At 32.4% G+C, this 26,335-nt stretch overlaps 2 protein-coding genes across 2 annotated transcripts; one reads left to right on the top strand and one right to left on the bottom strand.

The window, feature by feature from the left end:
- Positions 1-466: 466 nt before the first annotated feature.
- Positions 467-1,663, bottom strand: LOC139429572 (DNA ligase 1-like). Its single transcript, XM_071195420.1, has one exon. The coding sequence runs from the start codon at positions 1,456-1,458 to the stop codon at positions 481-483; it is 978 nt and encodes a 325-aa protein (XP_071051521.1). The 5' UTR covers positions 1,459-1,663; the 3' UTR covers positions 467-480.
- On the top strand, positions 1,622-25,431 carry LOC111413510 (nuclear pore complex protein Nup154). Its single transcript, XM_023044508.2, has 12 exons — positions 1,622-1,791; positions 1,855-2,138; positions 8,540-9,218; positions 9,282-10,033; positions 14,674-14,939; positions 14,995-15,504; positions 15,553-16,217; positions 16,274-16,514; positions 24,598-24,826; positions 24,879-24,999; positions 25,056-25,184; positions 25,235-25,431. Exons 2-12 carry the CDS (start codon positions 1,868-1,870, stop codon positions 25,359-25,361), a joined length of 3,990 nt encoding a protein of 1,329 aa, XP_022900276.2. The 5' UTR covers positions 1,622-1,791; positions 1,855-1,867; the 3' UTR covers positions 25,362-25,431.
- The last annotated feature ends 904 nt before the right edge of the window (positions 25,432-26,335 follow it).

Raw genomic sequence — 26,335 nt, 5'->3', positions numbered from 1 at the left:
GAGGGAGGAGGAGTTGGACCGAGGGCAGATCTTAGGAGAGGGGAAACGATGGATGAGAATGATTGTGGGGGTGAGGAGATAAAGGGGTAGATGAGGGGATGATTGGGCCGAGGAGCCGAGGGTGTGGAAATGGAAGAAGAGGGTAGAGGGTGAAAATAATATATTAATAATGTAAAGAATTGTAGACAGATTATTGTATACAATAAACTCTTAATAAATATTTTTTCAAAAAATTCACTTGTGCAACTCTGCCAAAGAACATAATTTGGGTGCTCGAAACATTCATGTCAGACTAAAATGACAATTACCACAAGATATGCACATACTCGAATGATATAACATATTATTCAAGGAGCCACAATCTGCTAAATAATCATCAATTTTAATCTATTGTATTAACATAACTTGTAGAACATTTATATATTTATTATGTAGGTTTGGTTTAGCTAATAATAAAAAAAAATAGTATAATTTAGTATTTTAATCCAATTCATCTATTTCAACACTATCCAAGTTAATAACAACAGTATCTTCCGCAACATGACATTCTTCATTAACCTTTTTCCCTCCTTTATCAACATCTTCCATATCTTTTTTATTTTCATCACCTTTTTTATTAACAATTGGCACTAAATTAATGTTAGATTCTTTGTCATTAATTTCCTCCAAATTTTCGTCTTTATTTTTCTCATTTTTGTTCTCTATGATCTCATTTTCTGATCCCTTCTCAACATTAACATCTCCTTTTCCCAAATTTTCAACATCTCCATCTTTATTTTCTTTGTCTTCATTTTCGGAATCGATAACAACCACTTCTTCCTTTAAACTATCTTGAACGATAATTTCTTCAATATCAGAGTCATCCGCTTGAATAACTTTATTTTCTTTATTAACTTTAGTTTTTTGTTGGTTTTCTAATGCTAATTGAGATCTAATTGCTCTAGCTCGAGCTTGTAATTCCAATATTTCTAGCACACTCATTAATTTTTCTTTTTCATCCATTTTTTCAGTCTTAATTTTTCCTTTTTTATTATCAATTTTCTTATTACTTTTTTTACTACTTCCCGGTTCATTTAATTTCCCGTTACAATCAGAGTTGAAATCTTCGACATCCGAGATGTCATCCAGCGATATAATATCAATTTGTTCCTTTTCTTCTTCTGAATCGGAGGAGCTTTCATCAACGTTAACTCCATTTAAAATGTTTTTTAAACGTTTTTTTGAAATGCCAAGTAACTCTTCTAAAAGCATTGAATTTATTTCTTGAATGTCTAAGTTTTTCATGAAGTCGGGAGCGATTGCTTTGATCTTTTTCGGTTTTAACAATTTCAATACTTCCTTCATCAATTGTACTCTATTATCGGCGTAATAAAATAATTCTTGGTTACTTCCATCGTCTGAATCGCTTTCAGATTGTGATTTTTTCACCTTTATCTTCGATTTTATTTTAACAGACATTTAAATCAACATAACCTCAATTTAAAAATATTTATGAAGTTGACATACAGCTGTCAAAAGTTTTATTTTTTTATATTTTATTTATTATTTTATTTCGTTTAATAACATTTTTATTCGTTTATAAATTAATTAATCATTTTAACGATTTAAATGTAATTTAAGGTTTATTTAAAATTATTTCGACATTTTGAATCAATTTTTTATGTTGGTAGCAATGCCCGGCGCATCAAACTATAATTTCTCGTTTATCGTTATTTTTAAGTGAAAAAGCCGTTAAAATAAATATAAACCACCACTTAGTGCTTCCAAATAACCAATTTAATATAATTAAAGGTAAAAATTTTTAATTCTATTAAAAAGTAAATAATAAACTGACGATAACTTATTTGAGGTTAGGTTTTAGGTTGAAATGGATAGAAGTTTAGAGATAGGCAGGGGCCCCATCGTAATGATGGAACAGGCCGCCCAACAGATTGAAAAGTGCCTTATAAAGGATAATTCTGCCCCAACACTGCCTGAACAATTAAATATTCACCAACAAAGTGGAGCAACAGCCTCAGGATTTACCGATCATGATTATCCTGTTTTAAATTCAATCGATTTAACATCAGCAACTTTGACGCAAGTTAAAACATTATGTAAAGTTCCTTTACCAACAGAAATAATGGAAAATTTTGGTCGTATCCTTACATTTATTTTTATTTATTTATTGAATTAGTTTGAGAGCTGATCTTGGTGGGATAAATTGGTCATGTGCTCTTAATTTTGTGTGTGTTTATTGATAAGTTTTTACTGTATCATAATTTGCACTCTCCATATAAGTATGTCAGGGCTCCAGTGTGTAGTCCTGTAAGGGCTAGGTCATGCCAAAAATTAGGCTGAGCAGAAATGAATTAAACAATACTTTTTGGGTTGCTCGTGTAACTCAATCTCCAGTAATAATGGAAAAGTATGTGTGAAAAGAAAAACTACAAACAGTTTGTTAAGCAAACTAAAAAGAGTATGTACAAAATAGGGTGTCTAACTCAAACAATAGTTCTAAAGAATTATGGAAATTTGTTGCATTCTAATCAAGTTGTAAATGACATTTGTGGTTTCTTTGTGAATGAACCCAAACATATAGTTTAAAAAAGATTTGGCTCTGAGATTGGGAATCCCAACTTTTATCATTCTTCTTTTTTTGCCCAATTTCAGTGTCTGAGGTGCTACTTGCTATTGAGAGACTGAAAAATACTGGTAAATACTGACTCAACTTTTTATTTTATGCTCCTTGTACAAGAGTAGCTAGAATTAAATTTAAAAGATATATAGAACTACAAAATAAGTATTTATTACTACAGCAACAAGAACAACTAGTAAATCATTAAAATACAAAACAACTCATATTAATTATATCATTTTACACTTCACTTTTGTGCTAATGTCCGATTTTATTGTCAATATTGACAAATTGTTTAACCATTGTTATCATGTTTAACCTCATGTTCAATCTTAAATAATTTTTTATTCATCAAGGACAAGAAAAAGAGGGTTCAGCAAAACAATTTGTTACTGCAGTACTCTTAAATTTCCTTAAAGCAATGTAAACGTTTGGATATACGTCACTGTAGCAATTACTGCTAATCCATTGACCGAAATTGTTTACTAATAGATTTTTGCCCTTTAAATATTTTCTTAAATGTATGCATTCTTCAAGGAAATCTTCCTCCACGTCCTCACTTTGAAAATCACACATGATTTTATAATTACAGTAAACGGACTCATATGCTGAACATCGTTTTTCCAACTCACTGCATAATTACGAGGAAAAATTTTTGACATTTTTTAATACTAGCATTAATTCTCTGTAAGATTTTTTTCCAAAAAACTGCCATAATGGCTGTTTTGAAACGAAGTAGTGGATTCCTTAAACCCTTAACTTCATTTCTTGTCAAACTTTTCTCAGTAACGTCATTTTCTAAATTCTATTAACCCGTTAGTGCATGAAGTTATTCTTTTGATCAAAAACAACTTTATGTATTTTTCTTTAATTTTATTATCTATTATATCAAAACAGGAAAAAAAAAATTTATGCCTAAAATACACTTAATCATATTTGCGTTAATGAAACTTTATTTTAACAGAAATATGTATAACAATTTAAAAACGAAATTATTTACAAAAAAATGTTAAGGAATTATAAATATAACTTTTAGCATTTTTTTGGTATGATAACGTTCAAAACAGTATTCAGGATGTAGGCCAATATTACACTTTATACACAGGAAATTTGATTTTTTTTGTACAATGTTTACATCGTCCATTTGTCTTAGAGAAGCGAATCAAATGACCAATGTTATCATAACAGATTGCCAGCAATGCCTCAGATACAGAAGTTTTCCCTCTTGGCGCCCCAACGCTATATCATGTCAATAAGCTGAATACTTATGGCGGAAATACCAGTAATGAAGAACAGTTTATATTATTAGGTTTCAATTTCTTCATAAGGAGCTACCCATTAACAACTAAAGCATCTAACAGAAATGAAAAGATTGGCCAGTACCACTTTTGAAGCCTCATTCGCGTTCTATATACGTTCCATTCCTTTATTATAGCTTGTTACTATTTCGGGCTGCTCTATGGCTCTATAAGACCTACTTTCTTTGCATGTACTGCTGGATACAGATTTTTTTTGAAAGTTAGTAACCTCTGTTATCTTTCCATTGAAAAAGTAATACTTCATCACTTCAACCTGTTTCACATATTTTCTTCTCCTTCAGATAACAAAGTAAACCAACACTGGTAAAATAATTATCAAAATAGATCTTATACCTTTCATTTTCTCCAATTCCAGCTTTATTTATTAGATCTAAAACGACATTTCCTCCAAGTCCAAACTTATTCTCATTTCTTCTCTTCACTTCTCTTCACTTGTACACAGAGACCAATTTTTAGATCCAAATCTTACAGGTTTACCTTTCATGTATTGCTTCACGTAATTTTTGCCGCATTAAGGTATCATACTTTTATCTATGGATGTGTTTTCTTCCCGTCCACCATGTTTTTTAAAGTTTTCATAAAGGTTTTCAATCTTTTTAGTTTGTTCTTAAATGTTATACAATCTATCTACAAAATTATTATGAGTGTTATCGTTGAAGTGTATGTTTCGTAGAATTGTTTCAAATCTATTTAATCGCATACTATCTTATAAACTTTTTGGCACATCACCTTGGCTCTTCCACATAATTCATTTGTTCAGGTATTTGGCATATCCAGATAGTAACATACCGCCAAACACTACAAACAATTCATCAATGGTTACATGCACTTTATTGTTTTCTTGTTGGGCGTATATGTTTGTATATACAGCATCATCAAAAAATAATTTATAATAACCATTGGATTATCTTCTGCTTGGTCAGCTTCTTTGGAATGTTTCCTGGGGTCGCATGAGATGTTGCAAGAACACAATGAAGTAGTAACTTCACACAGCTTTTGATGATTTTGATGTTGAAGAGGGAGCGTTCTTCTCAAATGTGCAAGTGGTGGAAGATCTTCCTGATCAAAATCGTCATCAGATCCATGAAACTCAACATAACATTCTTGTTTTACGATACCTTTCGATAAATGGGTTGCATCACCTACATGTTCATCATGAGATTTATCACTATCCTCTTCCGTTTCGGCTCCCTGGTCATCAGGTAGCGTAATGTATATGTTTACATGATCATTATCCTTGTCGATGTAGTCTAAGAGCTCATAATTGTTAACATATCTTGCGCTCGAGTTCACATCTTGAGCGGGAAGCGACAAAAGTCGTTTTGAACTTTTGAGTAACAAATGCGGCGCGCAAGTACAATGCAGCAAATGCATAAGAGGTGGCGCCAATTAGCAATGAATTAAATTATAAAATATAATTTTGACGTCCCTTTTAAGGGACACTATGCGCTACTGGGTTAATGTAATAATAATTTCTTACCACGACTTAATTAAACTCAAGCAGGCATCAGCTCTGGATGACCATCTCGTAACGGATAAGCTCTTTAAAGTTAAATTTCTACCAATTTTAACGTACAACCGTTGCTATCAGCGAGTTGAGAGTGCAAAAAAATTGTGTAGATTTTGTAGTAAATTGAAAAAGTATACAGCCTCGCTGTAACTATAGACGCTGCACAATTGCCAACTAAATTTAATGAATGAGCGCACATGGTATAAATTCAGCTCGTGGATTAATTTCTTTTATTCGAGCTTGGACACCTGTACAAATTCCCGATATATTGCATTATCATAATATATGACTGGCCACGAATTGGATATAAGTATATCTAATTCTGAAAGTGTGTATACTTCTGCTTTGTGACCTGTATTTGGTAGGAAGAATAAAAATCTTTCCACAGGATTGCCACTCTCTTGCACGTACCTTATTACGAAGAATAATTGATCCACATGCGCCAAATTTGGTGAAGAATCAACAATAAAATTATTGAAAAATATTTGGATGCTTTAACTTCATCGACTATAATTCTTCTAGTTTCTTTAGCGAGTAATGCCACAAATTCCTCATAAATTGTTGAGCTCATGTAGTTTGTTCGACCAGGGCCAGAATTATTATATTTTCGAATATGCTCCGCCAAGAATGGATGAAACTCTGCTACCAATTGCCATTAAAAAATTTCCATTACTAGGAAGAGGAGGACCACGACTACTTTTTTACAACTGAAATTAGTCTTCGTAATATTTTCCTCCAGTAGTTAATTTACTCATAGAAAATAACATTTTATTCATATTTCCAGTCTGACTTGTGCGAATGAGATGATTCGTACTGCTCAACGCAAATATTTTTGCAATCGTCAAACCCAGTAGTTGCAAATCTACAAGCGCCGCAAAACACTCAACCAGTACTTTCTAAGTATATCAGCCAAGTTCTTTGCGTTTGTTCACCGTTTACTAATTTTCTAGTAAATATTCTAGGGTTTAAATATTTTGCCTGATCAGGAAATACGTTTCGATTTAGAAAAATGTATCTCTTTGTTTGGTTCAAAGGCATTACTTGCAAAAGAATTGATGATGAAAGAATCATTTATATCCCATTTAACAGGATCTCTGCCCGGTTTTATAATATCCACAGTAGTAACAAGATTTGAGGAAGCGTTATTTTCAATAGCATTGCTAGTCATTGCGGTTGATACTGATTCGTTGCTTTCACCTTCTTCAACGTTTAAAGAAACAGCTTGCTCTTGCTCGTCAAAAAGATTCATTTCTATTCAATTCGTTTTCTCTTTAGTTACTACCACCTCACATAACCGGAAGTAGTACTTTACCTGACCCTATACTTATTTGTTTCATATAAACTGGTACTTAGAATAATTTATTGTGGTATAGATAAAAAATTTCATTCAAATCGTGAATCTAGAAGTATTATTTTACTTAACAAATCACCGCCACTTGTGATTTTGCATATGGAAATTAAAATAGAGAAAATTCAACAATTATTTCGAATTTAGTGCAATGATAATTTTAAAAGTATTTTTCAAAAATTTATTTTTCAGTGGTATAAAAGTATTAGAAAATCGAATATAGATCACTCTAGCTTTGTTATTATTATGCAATTAAAAAAAAAATGCAAAAACTGCATTATTAGTTGATAGAATGTGTCTTTTTATGTTTTTCATTTAATGCTACCTCTTAAAAACAGGATAAAAATATGTTAAACAATTATAAATTATAATCATAAGGTATATAATAATTTTATAGTAGTATACAGAATTATATGTACATTTTATTGATTTTTTATGAATATTACCGATATTATAGAGTAATACTATTTTTGGAAAAACCCTAACAGATTATAATCTCTAACTATCTGAGCTATAAATATTATAATACAATGAACTTCAAAATCTACATTTTTAATTAATTAATATACATATAATAATGTTTAACTCGTCCACTATTCCATCATTGCCTGACAAAGTTCAACTTGTTCAATTTAATTTTCAGAAATCCTGTGATGCTGTGTTAAAAGAATTAGCAAAGAGCAAAATGGTTGGGGCTTTATAATTAAATAAAAAAGTACTAAAGAATATAACTTTTGTGTACATATATTTTTGAGCATTGCTAACTGCATCGAACAATCCGACGTTTATTATTAAAATGCAACCATGAAATTACGTATTGATACTTAAGTTTTTGGCCTTTTTGGGAAGATATGATGTTATATAGGTTTTAGACTAAAATTTTGTGGTAACACTCTTTAAAAATCACGACAAAGTTAACCGAAATACGTGAAATCAGAGACATATAAACAATGATATATTTTTTTAACTTAATTAGATCACTTAAAAATAAAACTTAAGTTAATTATTAAAATTTAACATTTCTACTATAAGATTCAATTGAAAAATCAGCAAACGGCTCAAATATTCCAAAGCTTTTGATTTAAAATTAGAGAATAGTAAATTGAAATTTTTAAGCCTTTAGCGACCATATTGACTACGTTTCGAAAAAATTCAATTCTGCATATTTTATACTTCTAAAGTTAAAAGGCTCTTTGGTTGTTAGTGGTGTCTTGAGTGCATATTATGCCCTTGCGCACTCAGTTTTGGCATATAATATTCTCATTTGGGGCAGAGCTGCTAGGTGAATAAGGGTGTTTGTTGTCCAGAAAAGAACCATTTGGGCCATATACGGTCTTCAATTAATGGAGTCTTGTCGACCCTATTTTTGTTCAAGGAACATTTTGACTTTTTCTAGCATTTTCATTTTTAAAGCCATATGTTTTGTTGTAGTCACCTACACCGCTTTCAGCTTCCTGGCCATGAGTATGAAACAAGAAATAATAAATTATTTGTTTTGAAGCATTGTTCGAAAAGTCGCCATTCTATTGTTTTCTAAAATTTTATAATAAACTTCCATTAAAGCAGCAACTAAATATGTAGGATTTATAAAGGTTTTTTTAATAAATAACGCGTATTATTCGCTACAGGAATACATGGAGGCATGTTTGTAATATTTATACTTGATTTTTTGTTGTTTGTTAAGATGATGACCAATGCTATGGACTGCTAATTGTTATAAAATGTGTTTTTCTTAACGTATTTAGATATGCAATGTCATTGCATGATGGGGTTATTTCCCGAAGTTGATAGAGCTTGGTTAACAATAGACAGTGATATTTATCTTTGGATGTACGAAAAAGGAAATGATGTTGCTTATTACGACGGTTTAAACGATACCATAATAAGCGTAGGATTGGCAACACCGAAAGCAGGCGTTTTTCAGTCTTTTATAAAATACTTATTAGTTCTTACAACAGCATCGGATATAATTGTGTTGGGAGTTACTTTTACGGGAACCGAAGAAAACCCAACTGCCGAAATACAACTTGTACCTGATCCTGTATTTTCTGTACCCACGGAAGGTGCCGTTATTACAACCATCGCCGGAACAAGCCACGGGAGATTATTTTTAGGCGGCAAAGACGGCAGTTTATTTGAAATTTCTTATCAAGCAGAAACCAGTTGGTTCGGAAAACGTTTTAAAAAAATCAACCATTCGCAGTCGAACTTTTCGTTTTTGATGCCGTCATTTATTAATGCCGCTTTAAGTGATGTTAATGGCATTGTTCAAATTGCAATTGATAATTCGCGTAATATTTTGTATACTTTAACTGAAAAGGGAACAATCGAAGTTTATGATCTTGGTGCTAACCGAAATTCTTTTAGTCGTGTTGCTAGACTGAATCAATCCCAACTTGTCCAAATGGCTGTAAATACAGTAAAGTAATTAAACATAAAATTAAAGGGTTACTATTTTTTAATTAAATAACTTTTTTTTTGTTACAGAACATTGGATAGTCAAAATTTTCGTCCAATAATAAGTATTTCACCAGTGGAGCTTTCCGAATCATCTCAAATAAATCTAGTGGCGATTTCACAAAGTGGAACTCGCTTTTATTTAACAACAACTGGGAAAGCTCAACAACCATCGATAAGACCTTATTGTTTAACGCTTTCTCACGTTCGTTTGCCCCCGGGATTTTCCGCGAATATGACAACACGCCCGAGAAACGTTCATATGGGTCATTATAAATCCCGAAATTTAATTTTGTTATCGAGCGTTACGGAAAACGACACTCTTTGGTGTATAAGTTCGGATTTGTTTCCGTTCAGCCCGTCTTTAATGGAAGTTCACACTACAGTTTCATTAGATGGACCAGCTTTAGCCGTTGCGGAAGTGCCGTACGAAAAATATCCTCAACGACAATTACCGGATCCCCCATCGATTGTTTCCCAACACATTGAACCACCAAAAAAATACGTTGTGTTAACCTCGCAGGGGGCTCATGTATTTTTAAAACTACGTCCAGTGGATTTATTGAGGCAAATTTTACTTGAAAGTCGCGGTTTGGATACGGATGTGATTAAAAATTTTTTTACGGTTTTGTTAGCCGATCAGGCGTGTGCCACAAGTTTGATTTTAGCGTGTTTGGAGGACCCCCAAAATTCCGATGTTGCTGAGTACGCTACGAGAGCTTTCTTTTTATTTGGTGGCGAACCTAGGTTGGCTCCTTTAACAGGTCATCAGCAAAATATTCGTAAGTTTTTAAAAACCGCCCTACTAGCAAAATGCTTTAAAATTTTTCTATTTTATTGTTAATTTATTATTGCATTTGAAAAGCTAATTTGCTTTATTAAAGATGTACTGATGATATTATTATATTATTCAGGGTGGTCCATTTAACGTGAGACAAGCGATTATCTCGAAAACGGTTTATTTTACATAAAAATGAACCAAATGAAAATTATTGTTCTTTTCTTCTCTTTCCATTGTTGAAAATTAAAATAAAAAATTGGTTTTCGCACTTTAACAATGGATATTTATTTAACTGATCAGCTTTAACCGGTTTCGCCTAATTTATATCGGCATCTTCAGAAAGCTTTCTAAATTATACAAAATAAAATTAGTTACAAAAAATCTTAATCTAGTCGAAGGTAGTTAAAAAACAATTAAAAACTTACGTCTGGAACGAACACTTAAGACAAATTTTGATAAGTTATGTGGATAAAACGGATAAACTTGGGAGTCAAGTTCTCCTCCAGGCAGATCTTTAGAAAAAGGATATGTTGTAGTTCTTGTTGTAGTTTTAATTGTTGTCTTTTGTATTCGAAAAAGGTAGAGGTCGTACTAACCCTTGAAATATTGTTAAATAAATATAATATAATATAAATTTTTTGTAACTAATTTTGTTTTGTATTTTGTATAATTTAGAAAGCTTTCTGAAGATGCCGATATAAATTAGGCGAAACCGGTTAAAGCTGATCAATTAAATAAATATCCATTGTTAAAGTGCGAAAAGCAATTTTTTATTTCAAATGAAAATTGTTCTGTGCGAAAGGGGAAACCATATGACGATAACATTTTTTGACCTTGACCTTATTTTCAAGGTTATATGAAGGTCACGACCAATTTTTTAAATAGCACCTTATATATTTTATTGTAAAATCTGAATCTGTGGATAAAAGTAAAGTAATTAAAAGAAAAATAAAAAAATTACAAGTACAACAGCAAAACATCTTTTGAAAAACATTGAAACTTCTTCAGAAACAATTAACTAACGTTTATAATCTAGCAAGAACGAATCAGATTTATAAATTTTTAAACATTTACCTACCCGCTTCAATACATTTTTACTGCTTAATTCTTAAAATACTATTTAAGAATGCTCAACAAAAAAAAAATCAAGAAGAGGTACATCGGGTGTCCTGGCTCGTCGGAAATACCTTTGGAAAGAGGTCTAAAAGGTTCCGACATTTCTCCGCCTTTGTCAATTTGATAACAGAATAACGCATAAAAAACAGTTCGTGGAACTGCTTATGTCGGCATTTTCAGAATAACGCTTTCAGAGATTTAATTGGTTGAATTGTTTTAAAATGTAACAGGTAAAACTAAATTTGCATAAAAACTGCTTGGCAACAAATTCGGAATTCATTCCATCGTTTTACATTAAGGCAAAGTGTTTAAACTAAGTCATTAAATCATGGATACTCTAAGTGTGGCAGAAAAAGTCGCAATGATTTTTATTTCTGGAGAAAGTGGCAGAAAAGTTGCTGATAGTATAACTTTGTATCGAGAACGGTTTCCTGGTCGAAATACGCCTTTGAGAAGTACCAAGGGATTTTTTCGATATATTGATTTTCGGCCAAATGGCGCACTTCTAAAGTGGAAAGTGAAAAGTTTGCCTAAAAAATCATCAGATAATTGTTAATAACAAATGAATACCTTCAATATAAAAAAAAATCTTACGTGCTTCCATAGACAATGTATTTTTCAGTATATATTCAATGTTTCAAATGAATCGGTTGAAAATTGTCTGGATTATGTTTCCGGCCAACTTAAAAAATGCAGTTTCAGATAAACGCGTTTGAAGTTTTGAGTAGTAGAAAATTATAAATAATTTTGCAATACCTTTTAGTCGCCTGCACCATACAATTGGCCTTCCAGATTATCTTCCTGCTCTTGCTTTTCTTTTCTGCTTGATCTTGAAGCAATCCTTGCCTCTTTTGCCTGTTTAGACAGCGATCTTTCTGCAAGCTTTATGCGCTGTTTATGTGCAAAATTGAAGAAAACCCGTCATTGTACAGACACACCACAATATTCGTAGCTACATCCAAGATTGTTTTAAAATGTTTGAAAGATTGTTTCGAAATGGATTTCGGGGCCAACGCCCACACAGTCGAGTTGAAGCTTTCGTTACTGTTTTGTGTGTAACCGCCTATGCATCGAGTTAGAAGATTTTCACTGGTCAGCTCTTCATAGACTGGTTTGATAGCTTTATAGACTTCAATTGGGAGGGCTGGCTTATGTTTGTACTCAGCCAAAGTATTTGTTGCTTTAGCCCGTTGCCATGAGCACCATGTATCCTCTCCAATAAGACATTTATCGTGCTGTGCTTTGGCATCAGTAGATAATTTATGATCCAGTGTAGCCCATATGCTACTTCTCATGTTCTCAACTGAATCACTGTTCCGACGAATCGCTAATCCATAATAAATAGATAGCTCGTCTATAAGTTTCCCAGTCAATTTGTGTCTTCCACTGAGACCTTTTGTCTTCTTTTTCAAATTACGTAGTCTGGTACCCATTCTCTTTTGCACGTGATCTATACACTCTCGCTTGACTACTGTTAAATCTTCATACGGCTTAGCATCTGTAATGCCTTTAAAAGTCTTAGAATCACCGTCACCAATATAGTGAGTGTATTTGACCCGGTGCAAAGTTTCAGAACGCCGAAACATCTCAACAACGGCATCGACTTCCATTTTTCCTGCCGATCCATCGTGATTCACAGCACATTCTTCAGCATGATTTTCTGCCCACTCCGCATATTCTTCAGTATCTTTTTTTGAGCCCAATACTCACACGTCTTACAGTGTTTTGATTTTACTGCACAATCAACGATTTTTCCACAGATACTGCCAATAAGAGACACTAACCCATACAAAGCTGTAAAACCCTGATACTACAATTCCGTTTTCTCCATTTTCAATAGAAATGGTTTTCTCATCTTCCGCAGTTCTTATCATACTGTTCTTGCAAACTAGATTGGTTGCAGTGGACATTTTTTTGACAATCTTATCGTAGAATGAGTGAAAGGTAGACCGAGGTAATTCCATGAATGCACAGAATTTTCTTAATCCGTGCCAACCAACTCCAAGCAATCGCATGGCAACTATGATTCTATGGTTGATTGCATAGCCTTTGTCAACAAATGGACAACTCGGTATCTTAGTCTTTCCACACTTCTCACAGGACACTACTAGTTTGAATCCCAAACCGCCACTTTCAGTAAACTTCACTTCCGATGGGCATACCTTACAAACGACAACGTTCGAAATAGCCGAAAATACTGCAATAAAGTTTATGATACGATAACCAAACGCTTGATTCACTTCGATATCATACAGATCTTTCGATTGCTTCATTTTTTTTGTCGATGTACTTGCATTAAAGTCATCTGGTGCTTCTAACACATGGCGAATCAATGGTCTTCTTCGAGATGCTTTTGGTGTCTTGCTGTTGCCGGATGCCGTTTTTCCTCCTTTCTTCCCACTGTACACCACTTTGTCAAAACAAATCAATAATTACACAGGGAAAAATAAATCGAGAAAAACGTGCAAATGCTTGACTGTGCCTTACTGACTGATTGTATTCAAAAGACATGAATGTGGACGGTGTAAATGACTGTTTTTGTTCCTTAGCGACTTTCTTCCTACCTACTGAAGTTATAAATCTGAGTCTGAATAATGAATACCTTAAAATTTTGGGCAAGCATTAGATATAATGGAATAGTACTGATCTGGAATAAAGATGAAGTCATGTTTTTTTATTTTCCTTTTAGTGACACCAAAGTCCTGGTCGTTTAGTAAAAAAGAGTGGCCCCGAAATGGAAAGTAATGCTTAATTTTACGAAAACGTTGGTTGTCTGTTAAAATCTTATGACAGTATGGTTTTTGTTCTATGCAGGGCAATTATCGGGGAACAAAAATAATTCCTGTATATTTCCTTCCAAAAATTGTCGATGTAGTGCAGCAACATTGAACATATTTCATTACTTCCCTTGTTTGTCTTATTCATTTTCAAGTTTTTTACACCGAAACAGTTGACCCAAAGCTGTCGCAAGTTTTGCATAAAGTCAAAAGTAATTTTCGTATTTCTGATATCTTGTTGTGGAACTTCTTGGCTCTCCTTTTGTGTACAGTTAACTCGGCGTCAGCGGTCCTTTTAGCGTAATCGCCTAACCGTGGACTTTTTATTTTGACAGTTGTAATACAAGTATCAACTTGAGGTTTACCAAACCGTAGCGAAAAATTGTCCTTGAAATATTCAGCATAACATTGATATTTCACGTTTAGAAATATTTGGACTTAAATAGCAAAAACATTGTTTTTATATCTAATTTTGCATCAAGATAATTACATATTTCGCCCAGAATAATGCGTTTGCTTTCTTGGAAAAGACAAAATGTGGTCGCGGATTTTTTTAAGTACTTTGGAAGGCATCGTATTTGTTTTTGGATGCTTACCACGCATATCACGTGGTGTAAGAGTCTGTGATTGTAAGATTGTAGAATGTGTTATATATAATTTATCACAGAAACGTTTTTACAGCTTTAATAAAATAAGAAATTGCTAGTTGGGCGGAACCCCCGTTTAAAATTTAACTTTTATGTTTTAGATTCAACGGTATTTATGCCAAATATTATGTCAACTCCTGCTCCATACTCCAACATTCAAAATATGCAAAATCAAAATTTGTCTTATTCTTCATACAACCCCCAATTTCAAAATGTTGGGATCTCCCCAAATACAAGTCAATTTGAGCCGTTTCAATACTCGTCGAAACACAACGGTTTATATTTTTATTTAGAAAGGATTTTAAGGCCCATTTGGAACATGTTGTGTGTTGAGAAAAACGTCGCACAAAATATTAAAAAAGTTTATGTGAGATTTACACATTAATTGTTAGTTAAAAATTATTTTTTTTTTATTTTTATAGCTTTCTAGTACAATAACATCAACTGACTGTATATTAACGTTGAGCCATTTAAATTCTTTAAGAAATTTCGTTATGAAGAACACTCAATTATCAACATATAACAATCAAAATAGCCGTAATAATAATCCGAATCAAACGGATCAAACGATAAATCCAGCTAATGTTACGCAAAACTATACTTTATACGATGCGCAAATGGACGAAAAACATTCTTTGGATGCTTTTAAAACTTTTATAAATCACGCTTGTCAAGTTGTTGGGTTGTGGAAAATTTTATGCGAACATCAATTTCACATCTTAGCGGAATCCCTTCCGGAACAGCACAAACAAATGCTTCAAAACGCCGTTTTTAAAGATTTAATTTTATTTGGTAAAGATTTATGTTCTATGTTTATTACGATTTTGGTTAATAGCTATCTTGGTGATAACGCTTCCGTTGATTCAATTAGTATAAAATTAAGAGATATTTGCCCGGATTTGTATAAAATGGAGGATGCGACAATATCAAAAGTAAAATTATTAATTTTATAGATTTTATCTAATCAATTTTCTTTTTAGGCTAATGAAATATTAAAAAGTGCAAGAAATTTACAAAACATTGATGAAAAAGAAGATTTAATAGTTTCAGCTTTAGATTTGTGTAAATCAGTTGTTCCAGATATAAATTTAAGCGATATTTGCCATCAATTCATCGGGTTAAAGGCTTACAACGCAGTTATTGAGCTCTGCGTTTTATGCGCAAATAAAATAGATCAAAAAAACATCGCGGGACATTTTTATAAAAATAGCGAACAAGGCGATCAAGAAGGATATCGTTTTTACACCAAGCGAATGGAAATTTATCAATACGTTATAAATATGTTAAATTCGATTTTCGTACCGCAAGATTCCATTAATCAAACGTTGGCTAATACGAGTGGAATTCAAAATGTTAGTGGGGTTCAAGAGGAAACTCACGTGTTATTACACAAAATAATCGATGAAATTCTTCAATATTCAGACGAATTACTTCATGTTGCTATTTACGAGTGGATGATCAGTAAAAATATGACCGATGATATTATCAACGTTAAAAACACCTCTTTGGAAACTTATTTGCAAAAAGTTGCGCAAGAAAGTCCAAACAATATTAATGTTTATGATTTACTTTGGAAATACTATGAAAATAATAATAATCATACTTCAGCGGCAAAAATTTTAAATTCTTTAGCATCAAAACCAGGGTAAGCGAAACGAAATTAATCTTATTAACGATTTATAACCTATTTTATGCTTTAAGGAATTTATTGTCATTACAAGACCGAATGAGTTATTTAGCTCGTGCTGTAATGTGTATGCGTAGCGATAAAGTCGGTTATGTTCCATATTTGGGGGTATTTTTGCGTGAATTAGAGGATAAAATAGATATAGCAAAAGTACAAGAACAAATATTGGACGCAATGACGAATTTGAAAAATTCCATTCCGAATGCTGAAGATGCAATTATTGCTTTAAATTCAGGTTTATATGAAATTACTCAGGTAAGGTTATTTATTACACCCAAAAAGTTAAAATGCTTAGACATTTGCAATTCCCCATAAGTGTTAAAGCTTCTTTTGCACGTTACTGTTGATGCTAGCCCACTATGCAGTGGGTGAGATCTCCAATGAAGTTTTTCACAAAAACTGCGTAGCAAACAACCCGTCCTTTGCCTGAAAATTTGTAAGATCAGTTAACACCAGTTTTTTATCCACATCAGCTGTTGCTGTAGTTTATTTTGTCGTGCGTTTTAGTTCTAAATTCCGTGGAGTTTGTATGCTACTACACTTTGTCCTACATTTTATTTTTTTGTGATCAAACTAACAATTTTAGGAGAAAATGTCAAGGGACAAAAAGTTGCGTATTTCAATTAAGTTTTTAAATAGAAAAATGTAGACGCATTAAAAAGTTCTGATGCAAAATATTATAAGGGTTGATTTTTACCCTGGTAATCGTGAAAAAGTGTCATTTTATTAGCAACACTTATCTGTCAAATTTTATTCTTCTAAATTCCTCCGTAATGGATTTATTAAATAAAAACAATTTTTTCCCTAACTTTAAAGTGCTGTAACTCGGTGAGGAAGGGTTTTTGAACAAAAAGTTATATGAAAGACCCCCCTTAATTTTTGTTGAAAAATCACTCCTTGAAATTGTTCGGATCAATTTAGAAACACCTGTATATTTTTAGTCCTAATTCTATACACAATACAAACAATAACAATATTAATTTTGAGGTAAGCATTTCTCCTAATATAATTTTGTTGTAAGCGATGTTTTTTTTTGAATAACGTAAAATGAAATTTGGACTTGTACAATTTCACAATAGTTCGTTTTTTTTCTATAATATTTGTCAATGTAAATTTTTTAGGGTTTCTGTTGGTATTATCTAGGACCCTTATAAAATTTATGTTGTTTTTCTGATTTTTAGTAACATTATCGGTAACTAAATAGTTGAGGTTAAAATACTAATAAATTTTTAGATAAATACGATTTTAACGAAGTACATATTTATTGTAAAAACGTGCTACAAAGTAATTAAATAGAACACAACATTTTTTGTCCACGACTACCTTATAATATATACCTTATGAATGAGTTTTCTAAAACAAAATGGTAGTCATTTTTCACGGAGTGAATAATAGCGGTGAATAATAATCATTATTCACGGGTAGCCATCTTGACCAGACTAATAATAATGATTTGAAACGTTAAAAGTTCAAAAAACGTCAATTTAATTCAATTTTTTAGGAGTTTCTAAATGTTTGACATTAAAAAAACCTAAACAAATTCGTTTTTTCGTATGATTTAACCATAAATTAATTAATTTTTGTAAAGAAAACGACGTTTTATAAAACTGACACTTAATTTTGACAAATTGTTGTGAAGTTGGTTACAGTTAGTAACATTGAATTTGTGTCACATTGACGTTTAACCTTTATTCAAAAATTTATTTAAAAAATAAATTTATGGAATCAATTTCAATAGTCGTGGACAAAGTATAGTATTCTACTCGCATATAATGAGCTATTATTCACTCAGGTTAATAGGGCCGTTAACGTCAATCGATTAGAAAGAACGTCTTTAAAAAAATCGATAATGTAAATTAAATTAGACGGATTAGTAACGTTTTCACGTTCGAAAATTGTTTAATTTTTGCAATAATTAATGTAAAAGTTTAAAATTCCCCACCCCTGATTCATTGTGACGTTTTAAGTAAGAAGAAAGAAATCACAGACGTGATTTCTCTCCCGTTTTCTTCTGTTTTCTTCTAGCGCATAAGATTCGTAGCATTGTCTCTCTCTAGGAATTTTATTGATTTTTATACGCTCCAATCATACGCTCAAATCTGAGTGACGCGCTACTGAATTCGCGGCCTGTAATTTCTAGCTTTATTATTTTTTTTTGGAAAAACTAAGCCTCAGAATCAAAAATTAAAAAATATGGGGTCAATCAATTTTAAAAAACTTTCGAATGAGCCAATAAAAAAAAAATAGTTAACGGCCCTATTATGCCACTCGCTACGCTCGTGACATAAACTTAACCTTCGCGAATAATAGCCCTCATTATATGCTCATATAATAATATACTATTATCTACGACTGCTTGGATAAGTCATCATTACGCACTCATTTGAGGTGAATTGAGTTACGTAATGACAGTACTCGTGTGATTACACGACTCGGTCTACGACCTCGTCGTGCAATTCTCCACACTCGTACAGTAATTATGTTTCTAGCCCACTTGTAATATAAATAAACTATTATGCACCTTTTTTTTTTTTGAATAACGAAAGCTCAAACGTCAGTGTTACATATCTATTTCAAAACATGATAAAACAAAACTCCCTGTTAATTTTGCCAACTTTACAATAATTTGACAGGTATTATAGAAAAAAAAAGAACTATAGGTGGCTTCTCCCAGCTGTCACCACAAAATCGGTCTTTTTTCGACGTTTTCCATCACATTTGCGAGTGTTTCGTGCATTATTTTGGCGAATTCCTGGCGTATGTTAGCCTTAAGTTGCTCGAGAGTGTCTGACTTGTTGACATAAACCTTGCTCTTAAGGTATCGCGACAGGAAAAAGTCAGGAGGCGTTCAATCAGGCGAATGCGCCGGTCAGTCGTTTTTGCTGGAACCAGCGTCCTCCATGTTATTTGCTTCAAGTCGCGTAACATGGCCTGATATCGCTCGCCATTGACTGTCACCGTCGCGCCGTTGTCACGCTCTTGAATATCGGTACTTACAGCAGCTATAGCGTCATCATTGCGACGTGTAGGGATCTTACTTTTGGGCTTCGATGTAGCCAAAGAATCACTGGAATTGAATTTCACTACTAAACTTCGAATTGTCTAACATAGGACCTTTTTTGGAAATAAAATTTCACCATTTCTGCACGTTCCTTAGGTATATAGCGAATCATGGTTAAAATTGTACTACAAGGATGTTTGCAATGCGCCATCAAACTTGGCGATTTGACTGACAACTAGATGTCAAGTTATTCAAAAGAAACATTGGTTACAACAAAATGGTACACCTGTATCAGTGACTTTTATGTTGCTGCATCTCGTTCATCAATTATTATCTATGCTAGGTTCAATCGACTGATTTAATGCTATTCTGATTGTGGCATCAAAGCTTTCAAGACGGTTTCTGTACTTATTCTTAATAGCAGCAAGAGCTGAACAGCCACTTTCTCCTAAATATGTTGTTGCGAATGGTAGTTAACATTCCATGGCCTTTTCAAATAATATTGGGTATTCGTTTCGTATTTGATTCCAAAATTTTACTACATTTTTTTGACTAATGAATTACGCGTGAAGTAATCTATAACACGACAGATCCATTAGTTTTCCTTGTCTGACGAACACAAAAAATTACCTTCGTCTTTTAAAAATGGTTTTGTATCCACACATTGCCTATGCGGATGTCGTTATCAGAAGGAAAATAACTAAGAAATCTTTCTTAGGCCCACTACTACCACTCATAGTTAAAGTCTCTGATAGCGTTATCTATCGGATAGCTTAAAAATTGGTTACTACCACTGTATTTATCTTATAGATACCGCTATCCAAGGGATAACTTTTAAAATATCTGTAACCCGTGGATTGGGTATCGGATAAGTTGCTATCTAAGGGATAAATGCGGATACCTAACCTCAAATAGGATTTATGCTGACGTACAAAATTCGAGCGTTTTACTATTTTAGTTTTTAGTTTTTCACTAAAAATAAATAGTAGTAATAATGTAAATAAATTTTTATTTTCTTAAATTACTTTTTTTTACAAGGGAATTGGAAATGGAAAAAATACAAGGGAATTGATAGCTGAACGTTGTGTATTTTTTTATAAAGTTTAGTTATCAATTCTCTTGTATTTTTTTCATCGCAAGCCGGGTTAATTAGATAATCAGATTAATTCTAATTTTAAAGTAATGCTGCTTGCTATCTTTTTATTTTTATTTCTAATTGTAAGTCCAGCAATTCCATTTTCTTTTCATGCTCTTCTTTCGCTTGTTTAATAAGCAATTCAGTTAATTCCAGTCTCTTTTCATTCAAGTGGTTATATCCATCATGGATAGATTTGTTTGCGGTTTCTGTAAACAAGTATACATATGTATTAAAGTAATATTACATACAAGAATCTAACTTACTTGGCTTTGAACCCACATCCAACACACGACATTTCCTTTTCCTAAGGTTTTGTGGGTTCCATGTGGTCCAATTGTTGTTAACTTCTGTTGGTTTATGTAATTCAACTGATTAGGACCACCACCAGTTCTCATCGCGTTTTTTCGAATTTGAGCACATTTACTTCTCACTTGTTTCTTTAACATATCATACTTGGCTTTAACGCCTTTTGCATCCCGGCAAATCCTACTTACCGCCGTTAGTCCGCGGGCTATTTCTATCCAGATCTTTCAAAAGAATTGACATAAATATATTGTTTACCATCACATTTTAACATAAAATAATCGTATGTTAAAAGTGATACAATACTGCATCACTTTTTTTGTTTTCTATTACGTTTTTATGTTTGCTAACAAATTCAACAAGATGTTCGCATTCTTAGAGACCCTGTTATCTACGAGATAAATTGTATCTTATAGATAGCTTAACTAATAGATAGCATTGGTTTGGTAGTAACGGGCCTAAGGCTCCTTTACTACCATCTTCTGGTTAAGCTATCTAAGGGATTATTACCACGGTTACGGCTATTTTATTTGTTCTGATTGGCTAGTAGATGGGTTTATCTATAAGATAAATTTAACTAAAAGATGGTAGTAATGGACCTTAGCCAATGAGAGCGCTTAAAACCGCTGTAACCATGGTAATTATCTATCGGTTAAATTTATCAAGAGGTGGTAAAAGTGGGCCTTAATCTCCTTATCTTCAATTATTTGAAGATAAAATGGGAACATAATATCAAATTCTCCCTTCGACCTCTCCAAATATCAATTTGTTTGTAAAAGCTTCAACTTTGTTATTGTACGTGAATAGAGGTTAGTCATGCCCCCGTGCATTAATAATGTTAATTCGTTAACTAACGAAAAAATATCAGCTAGGTAAGCAACCTTTGCAAGCCATACGTTGTTTTTGAAGTGTTCTGTTGGTGGTCAATTTTGGTCATTTAAGAGTATTTCCATTTCGGTTCTTAAGTCAAAAATCTTTTCAGTACCTTCCCTCTCGGAAGCCAGCGTATATATGTGAATGTAGTAATAAAACTCTGTGGTCTGTCCTATCTCTTCACAGAACAAAGCGAAAACTCGAGTCCGAACTGCGCTATTACGAATATGATTTACAATTTTCACACAGGATACCAACCGTTCACGATGAAGAATGCAGTGAGTTTTTGTTATATTTTTATGCGATAATTGCCCATTTTGCGTAACAACGCCTCTGTTGTTTCCTACCATCGCCGCTGCTCCATCCGTACATATACCTATACATTTATTCCAAGGTATGTGTTTAGACTCAAAGTATGAATTTATGGTAGCAAAAACTTCAAAAGATGTGTAAGATTATAGTAGTTCCTCCAACTCAAAATCAATATACCTTACGTATTCTATCAATATAGCATTACTTGAAACATCTGTGCATTCATCTAACTACAAGGCATAATATGGTGAATGTTCTAATTTTTCAATTAGTTGTAATTGCAGATCATTTGAAAAATTAAGTACTCGTCTGCTTATTGTTTCAGCAGACATTGGAATATTGTTAATTTGCACAGCATATTCTTCACCAAACACTATATACTTCTCCTATATTACACGCTTTTTTGGTCTTAGCAATATGCAATGCTACTAAATGAGAACATTTTAAATATTTCTGTCTGTTCCAAAATATTTAGTTAAACTTGAAGCCTTCAAGTCTTGCAGTTTTCTTTTAAAAAATTCTGATGGTTTATCCATGTATGCAACGTAATTAGTTTCTAAATGTCTTAAAAGTTTATTAAATTTTAAAGATGCGTTTGCTAATACAGTTCCACACACAACACATTGTGGTAAATCAATATTATCATGTTGTGTAGACCTAAAGCCGTAAATAATATGTTTTATCTTGGTATTTATAAAGAAATTTCTCCACTTTTCTCTTGTTTTTTTTTAATGGTTCAGTCGGTTCGATTGTGTCAGTGGGAGTTTTTGTCCCAGTGTGTTGAACATTCTTCGTTGGAATATAATCAAATAGTGTGCTTTGCTTACTCACTTTCAGATTATAGGCTGTTACCTTTTGAGAAAAACTCTAAAATTATTAGTATACATCTCTATTAATATCTGACGATCAATATCTAGGTTTTTTCATTATGTAACAAAACTAGAATTAAATATAAAGTTAACCTGATTTGAAGTTTCGAGTGTATTTTAAGGAGATTAACACAAGACAAGTCACTTTTTTGCTCTACAAGTCGCTGCAGTATTAAGTAGGTGCTACTCCACCTGATTTCTATGTCTTGCAGCAAACAATGAATCAGAAGTCCACGCTGACTTTGACAATCGGTCAATTTTCTGGATGTCTGCTCGCTTCGACGAAAATTGTTTACAATTTTTCTACAGTTATGTACTAAAATTTTGTTCCGCTCATTTTGAAACAAAACATCTTTTATGACTAATTGCAGAGTATGCTCCACACAACCTAGGGATTGATATTGCGTTCTCATAGCACATACTATATTGGCTGCATTATCACGTATAATTAGGAACAGCTTCTTGCTAATATTCCAGTCGTTCACCATTTCAGTTATTTTTTGTTCAATATATGCGTCGGTATGGGCCTCATCTAATACTGTTGCGCCTAATATCACTTTCAATCTCTGAGAACCTATAACAAAATGTCCTGTAAACCTTAATAAAAAGCAGGTTTTACTTGGATTTGACCATATATCTGTAGTGGCACTTATCCATGCACATTTATCAACCAACATTCATGACCTTGGTGTTTATAAGCAGCAATTTCTATCATTATAAACGATTGTTAATTCACGATCATAAACATTCATTTCAAATTGAAGATTCAGTAGTGTAAAAAAATTGGAAGACAAAATTTTTTAAGGTAATAATTTAGTTCTTGAATTTTCATTATTGATGTTGTAACAACTAACAAATGTAATTATAAATACGTATCATCATTAGATTAAACAAAACTTATTATGAAATAATTGTTGAAAATCAAATACGCCATTTTATACGTTTGGTTCGCTCTTAACAAAAGTAACAAAAAATGAGATATTCGATCCAGCCAAATTGTTGTTAAAAATAAAAACAATTGTCACAGGAAGCGATTTAGTTATATCACCTAAGAAGAAAACTAATATTTTATATATATGTATCACCTAATTTAGATAAACAAGACGAAAGCCTCCGAAGATGGCGTAGATCGCCGAAACGCATCAGGCGTATTTATTATCAGTTTAATAATAAATACCAATAAAGCAAAAATATCTGTTATTAATTATTTCATGTGTATATTGGTAACAAGGATCCACACCATGTAAAACTTATTATATTTTCAATAATCAATGCCGTGACAGTCTACACTGTATCAAATTAATAAACTAAATTATTTTAAATAATAAACGTACCTGCTATTCTCTTCTGTTCTGCTCACGTTATAGTGTCAGATTATTCAGGGGGACTCGGCACGTATTCTCATGAAACACGTGTGTCGAGGAAAGTCGACGCCGTCGACAGTTTATTCGTAAAATCACGAATAAACCAAGGGCGGTAGTTCTAGTTTTAATTGTTATTAAATGTTAGATTGTTGTCGAAGGCGCGTTCGCGACGTCAGCGCTGAATAACAATTAAAACTAGAACTAACACTAGACCTAGAACAAGAAACATTTAGGTTTAGCCGTCTTAAGAGACGTTCGGCTAAACCCGAACGTTTCTAGTTGTAACTCTAGTGTTAGTTCTAATGCTAGTGTTAATTCTAGTTTTAATTGTTATTCAGCGTTAGACATAGAACTAGAATCATTCGGGTTGAGAGATACGTCTTTTAAGACTGCTAAACCCGAATGTTTCTAGGTCTAGTATTAGTTCTAGTTTGAATTGTATCGAGTTTTTACTGTAATTGCTTTTTTATTCCCTTAGTTGTATGAAAATTTCGCCGAACCTTTTCATTTATGGGAATCGAAATTGGCGATTATCGACTGCGCTGGTTATTCTGATCCAAAATTTGTGGAAGAAATTTGGAATCATATAATTGAAGATGAGGTACAAAAGTATTCGGGTTCAGGAAATGATCGTATGATTCAGATTTTATCAAAAATTAAAATATTGGCCAGACAATACAAATTATCGAGTAATTGTTTTCCTCTTCGTAAGTTTCTGTTGTTAACTAATTTCTTTAAGTAATTTTTTAATCATTTTAGAACATATAATTTTAAATTTAGAAATGATTAGTGCGCAATTAAAAACTGATTCGGCTCTAGTGGCAAATTTATTTCTTTCAATCGAAATTCCAATTGAAATGCTAATCAACATATACAATCGGTAAAAAAAATTTATAGTATAAATTAAAAAAAATCTATTATTTTTTTCTTTTTTAGATTAATAACAACAACAGTAACCGAACGGTTTTGGACTTCAGAAGAAAATGAGTTCCATTTTTATTATGTTATAGCAGTTTTAATGAATGCTTTTCTAAGAACGCATCAATCTTATAATAGTGTGGATAAGTAAGTTATTTTTAAGACCAAAAACGATTGTATTAATTTCCTTTTTTTAGGAGAAAGCTTATTGCGTTATGTCAAGACACCACCGCTACAATTTTGTCAAATTTATACAGCAAGCCAAACACTGAAAGATTAATCAATATTTTAAAAGGGATACAAGCCCAATTATCGCGTTTATGATCCCATTATTATTAATTTCTATTTGTTTACATAGGGCTTCTTATAGATAATAAAAATAACTTTTACAATATCAATAAATTTCATTACATTCAGTTCATTTCCCCATACTAATCCGTTATATCAAGGTTTTATTGTAATTACTAAAATATTGAAAAGCAAAGTTAAACGGAAATGTAATTTTTTGTCATACAGAAAAATATGTTTAACATATTTAAAAAACAATTTCGATTTAAAGTAAATAAAATCAAGCGGAAACCAAAAAAAAAAAAAGAAAAAGTCGGATATCAACATTTTAGATCATCATAACAACAATACTTAGCCCATGTTGATAAAAATGAAAATGCTTTCAAAGATGATAAACTTACTTATCATTTTTATTTTGGTTATTTCACCCAAAATTGATGGTAAAAGTGTAAGTTAAACATCAAAATCGTCCCAATTTCTCTTAATTATAACTTATTTTATTAGAAAATACAACTTTACATCAACGAAATCAAAACTTGCCCTGGTTTTAGTAAAGCTCCAATTCAACTGAAAAGTGTGAAAATAATTAACGACGCCCACAAAAATTTTTTGGTTAGTTATCGAGTCGATGTGACTAGAAACATCTCTGAAGATGCAAATTTAAGGGTGAGCTTAGAACGATGCGCCTCAAAAGAAGCCCCGGATACATGTACTAAATTTACAAGTTTGTACACGAAGAATGCTTGTAAACTTTGTAACGCAGCTAATACTTTTTTCGCCCCTTTTGTATCATGTTTAAAACCTCCATTAAATTGTCCAATTATTAAAGTAAGTTATTTCTTTAAATACAGGGTGTATTAAGTATGAGTAGAAAAAATTTGAAGGGTTAGGTCCCCTTTTTGCGAATAAAAAATTCTTATAACACAATGTTCCATTCTTAAGATATGATACGATAAAGTTAAGGGTTTGAAAGTTTAAGTACTGCTGTATAAAGAATGCCAAGCAGGCTC

This window comes from Onthophagus taurus, chromosome 3 (genome assembly GCF_036711975.1).
Source record: "Onthophagus taurus isolate NC chromosome 3, IU_Otau_3.0, whole genome shotgun sequence".
Classification (NCBI taxonomy): Eukaryota; Metazoa; Arthropoda; class Insecta; order Coleoptera; family Scarabaeidae; genus Onthophagus; species Onthophagus taurus.
This window is presented reverse-complemented; position numbering and strand designations above follow the sequence as displayed.

Bases quoted from the DNA above. Each gene is read 5' to 3' on its own strand.
- LOC139429572 (XM_071195420.1), bottom strand. From the start codon at position 1,458: ATGTCTGTTAAAATAAAATCGAAGATAAAGGTGAAAAAATCACAATCT.
- LOC111413510 (XM_023044508.2), top strand. From the start codon at position 1,868: ATGGATAGAAGTTTAGAGATAGGCAGGGGCCCCATCGTAATGATGGAA. The intron at 10,034-14,673 runs GTAAGTTTTTAA...TTTATGTTTTAG, and splicing joins AGGTCATCAGCAAAATATTC to ATTCAACGGTATTTATGCCA. The intron at 16,515-24,597 runs GTAAGGTTATTT...TTATTCCCTTAG, and splicing joins GTTTATATGAAATTACTCAG to TTGTATGAAAATTTCGCCGA.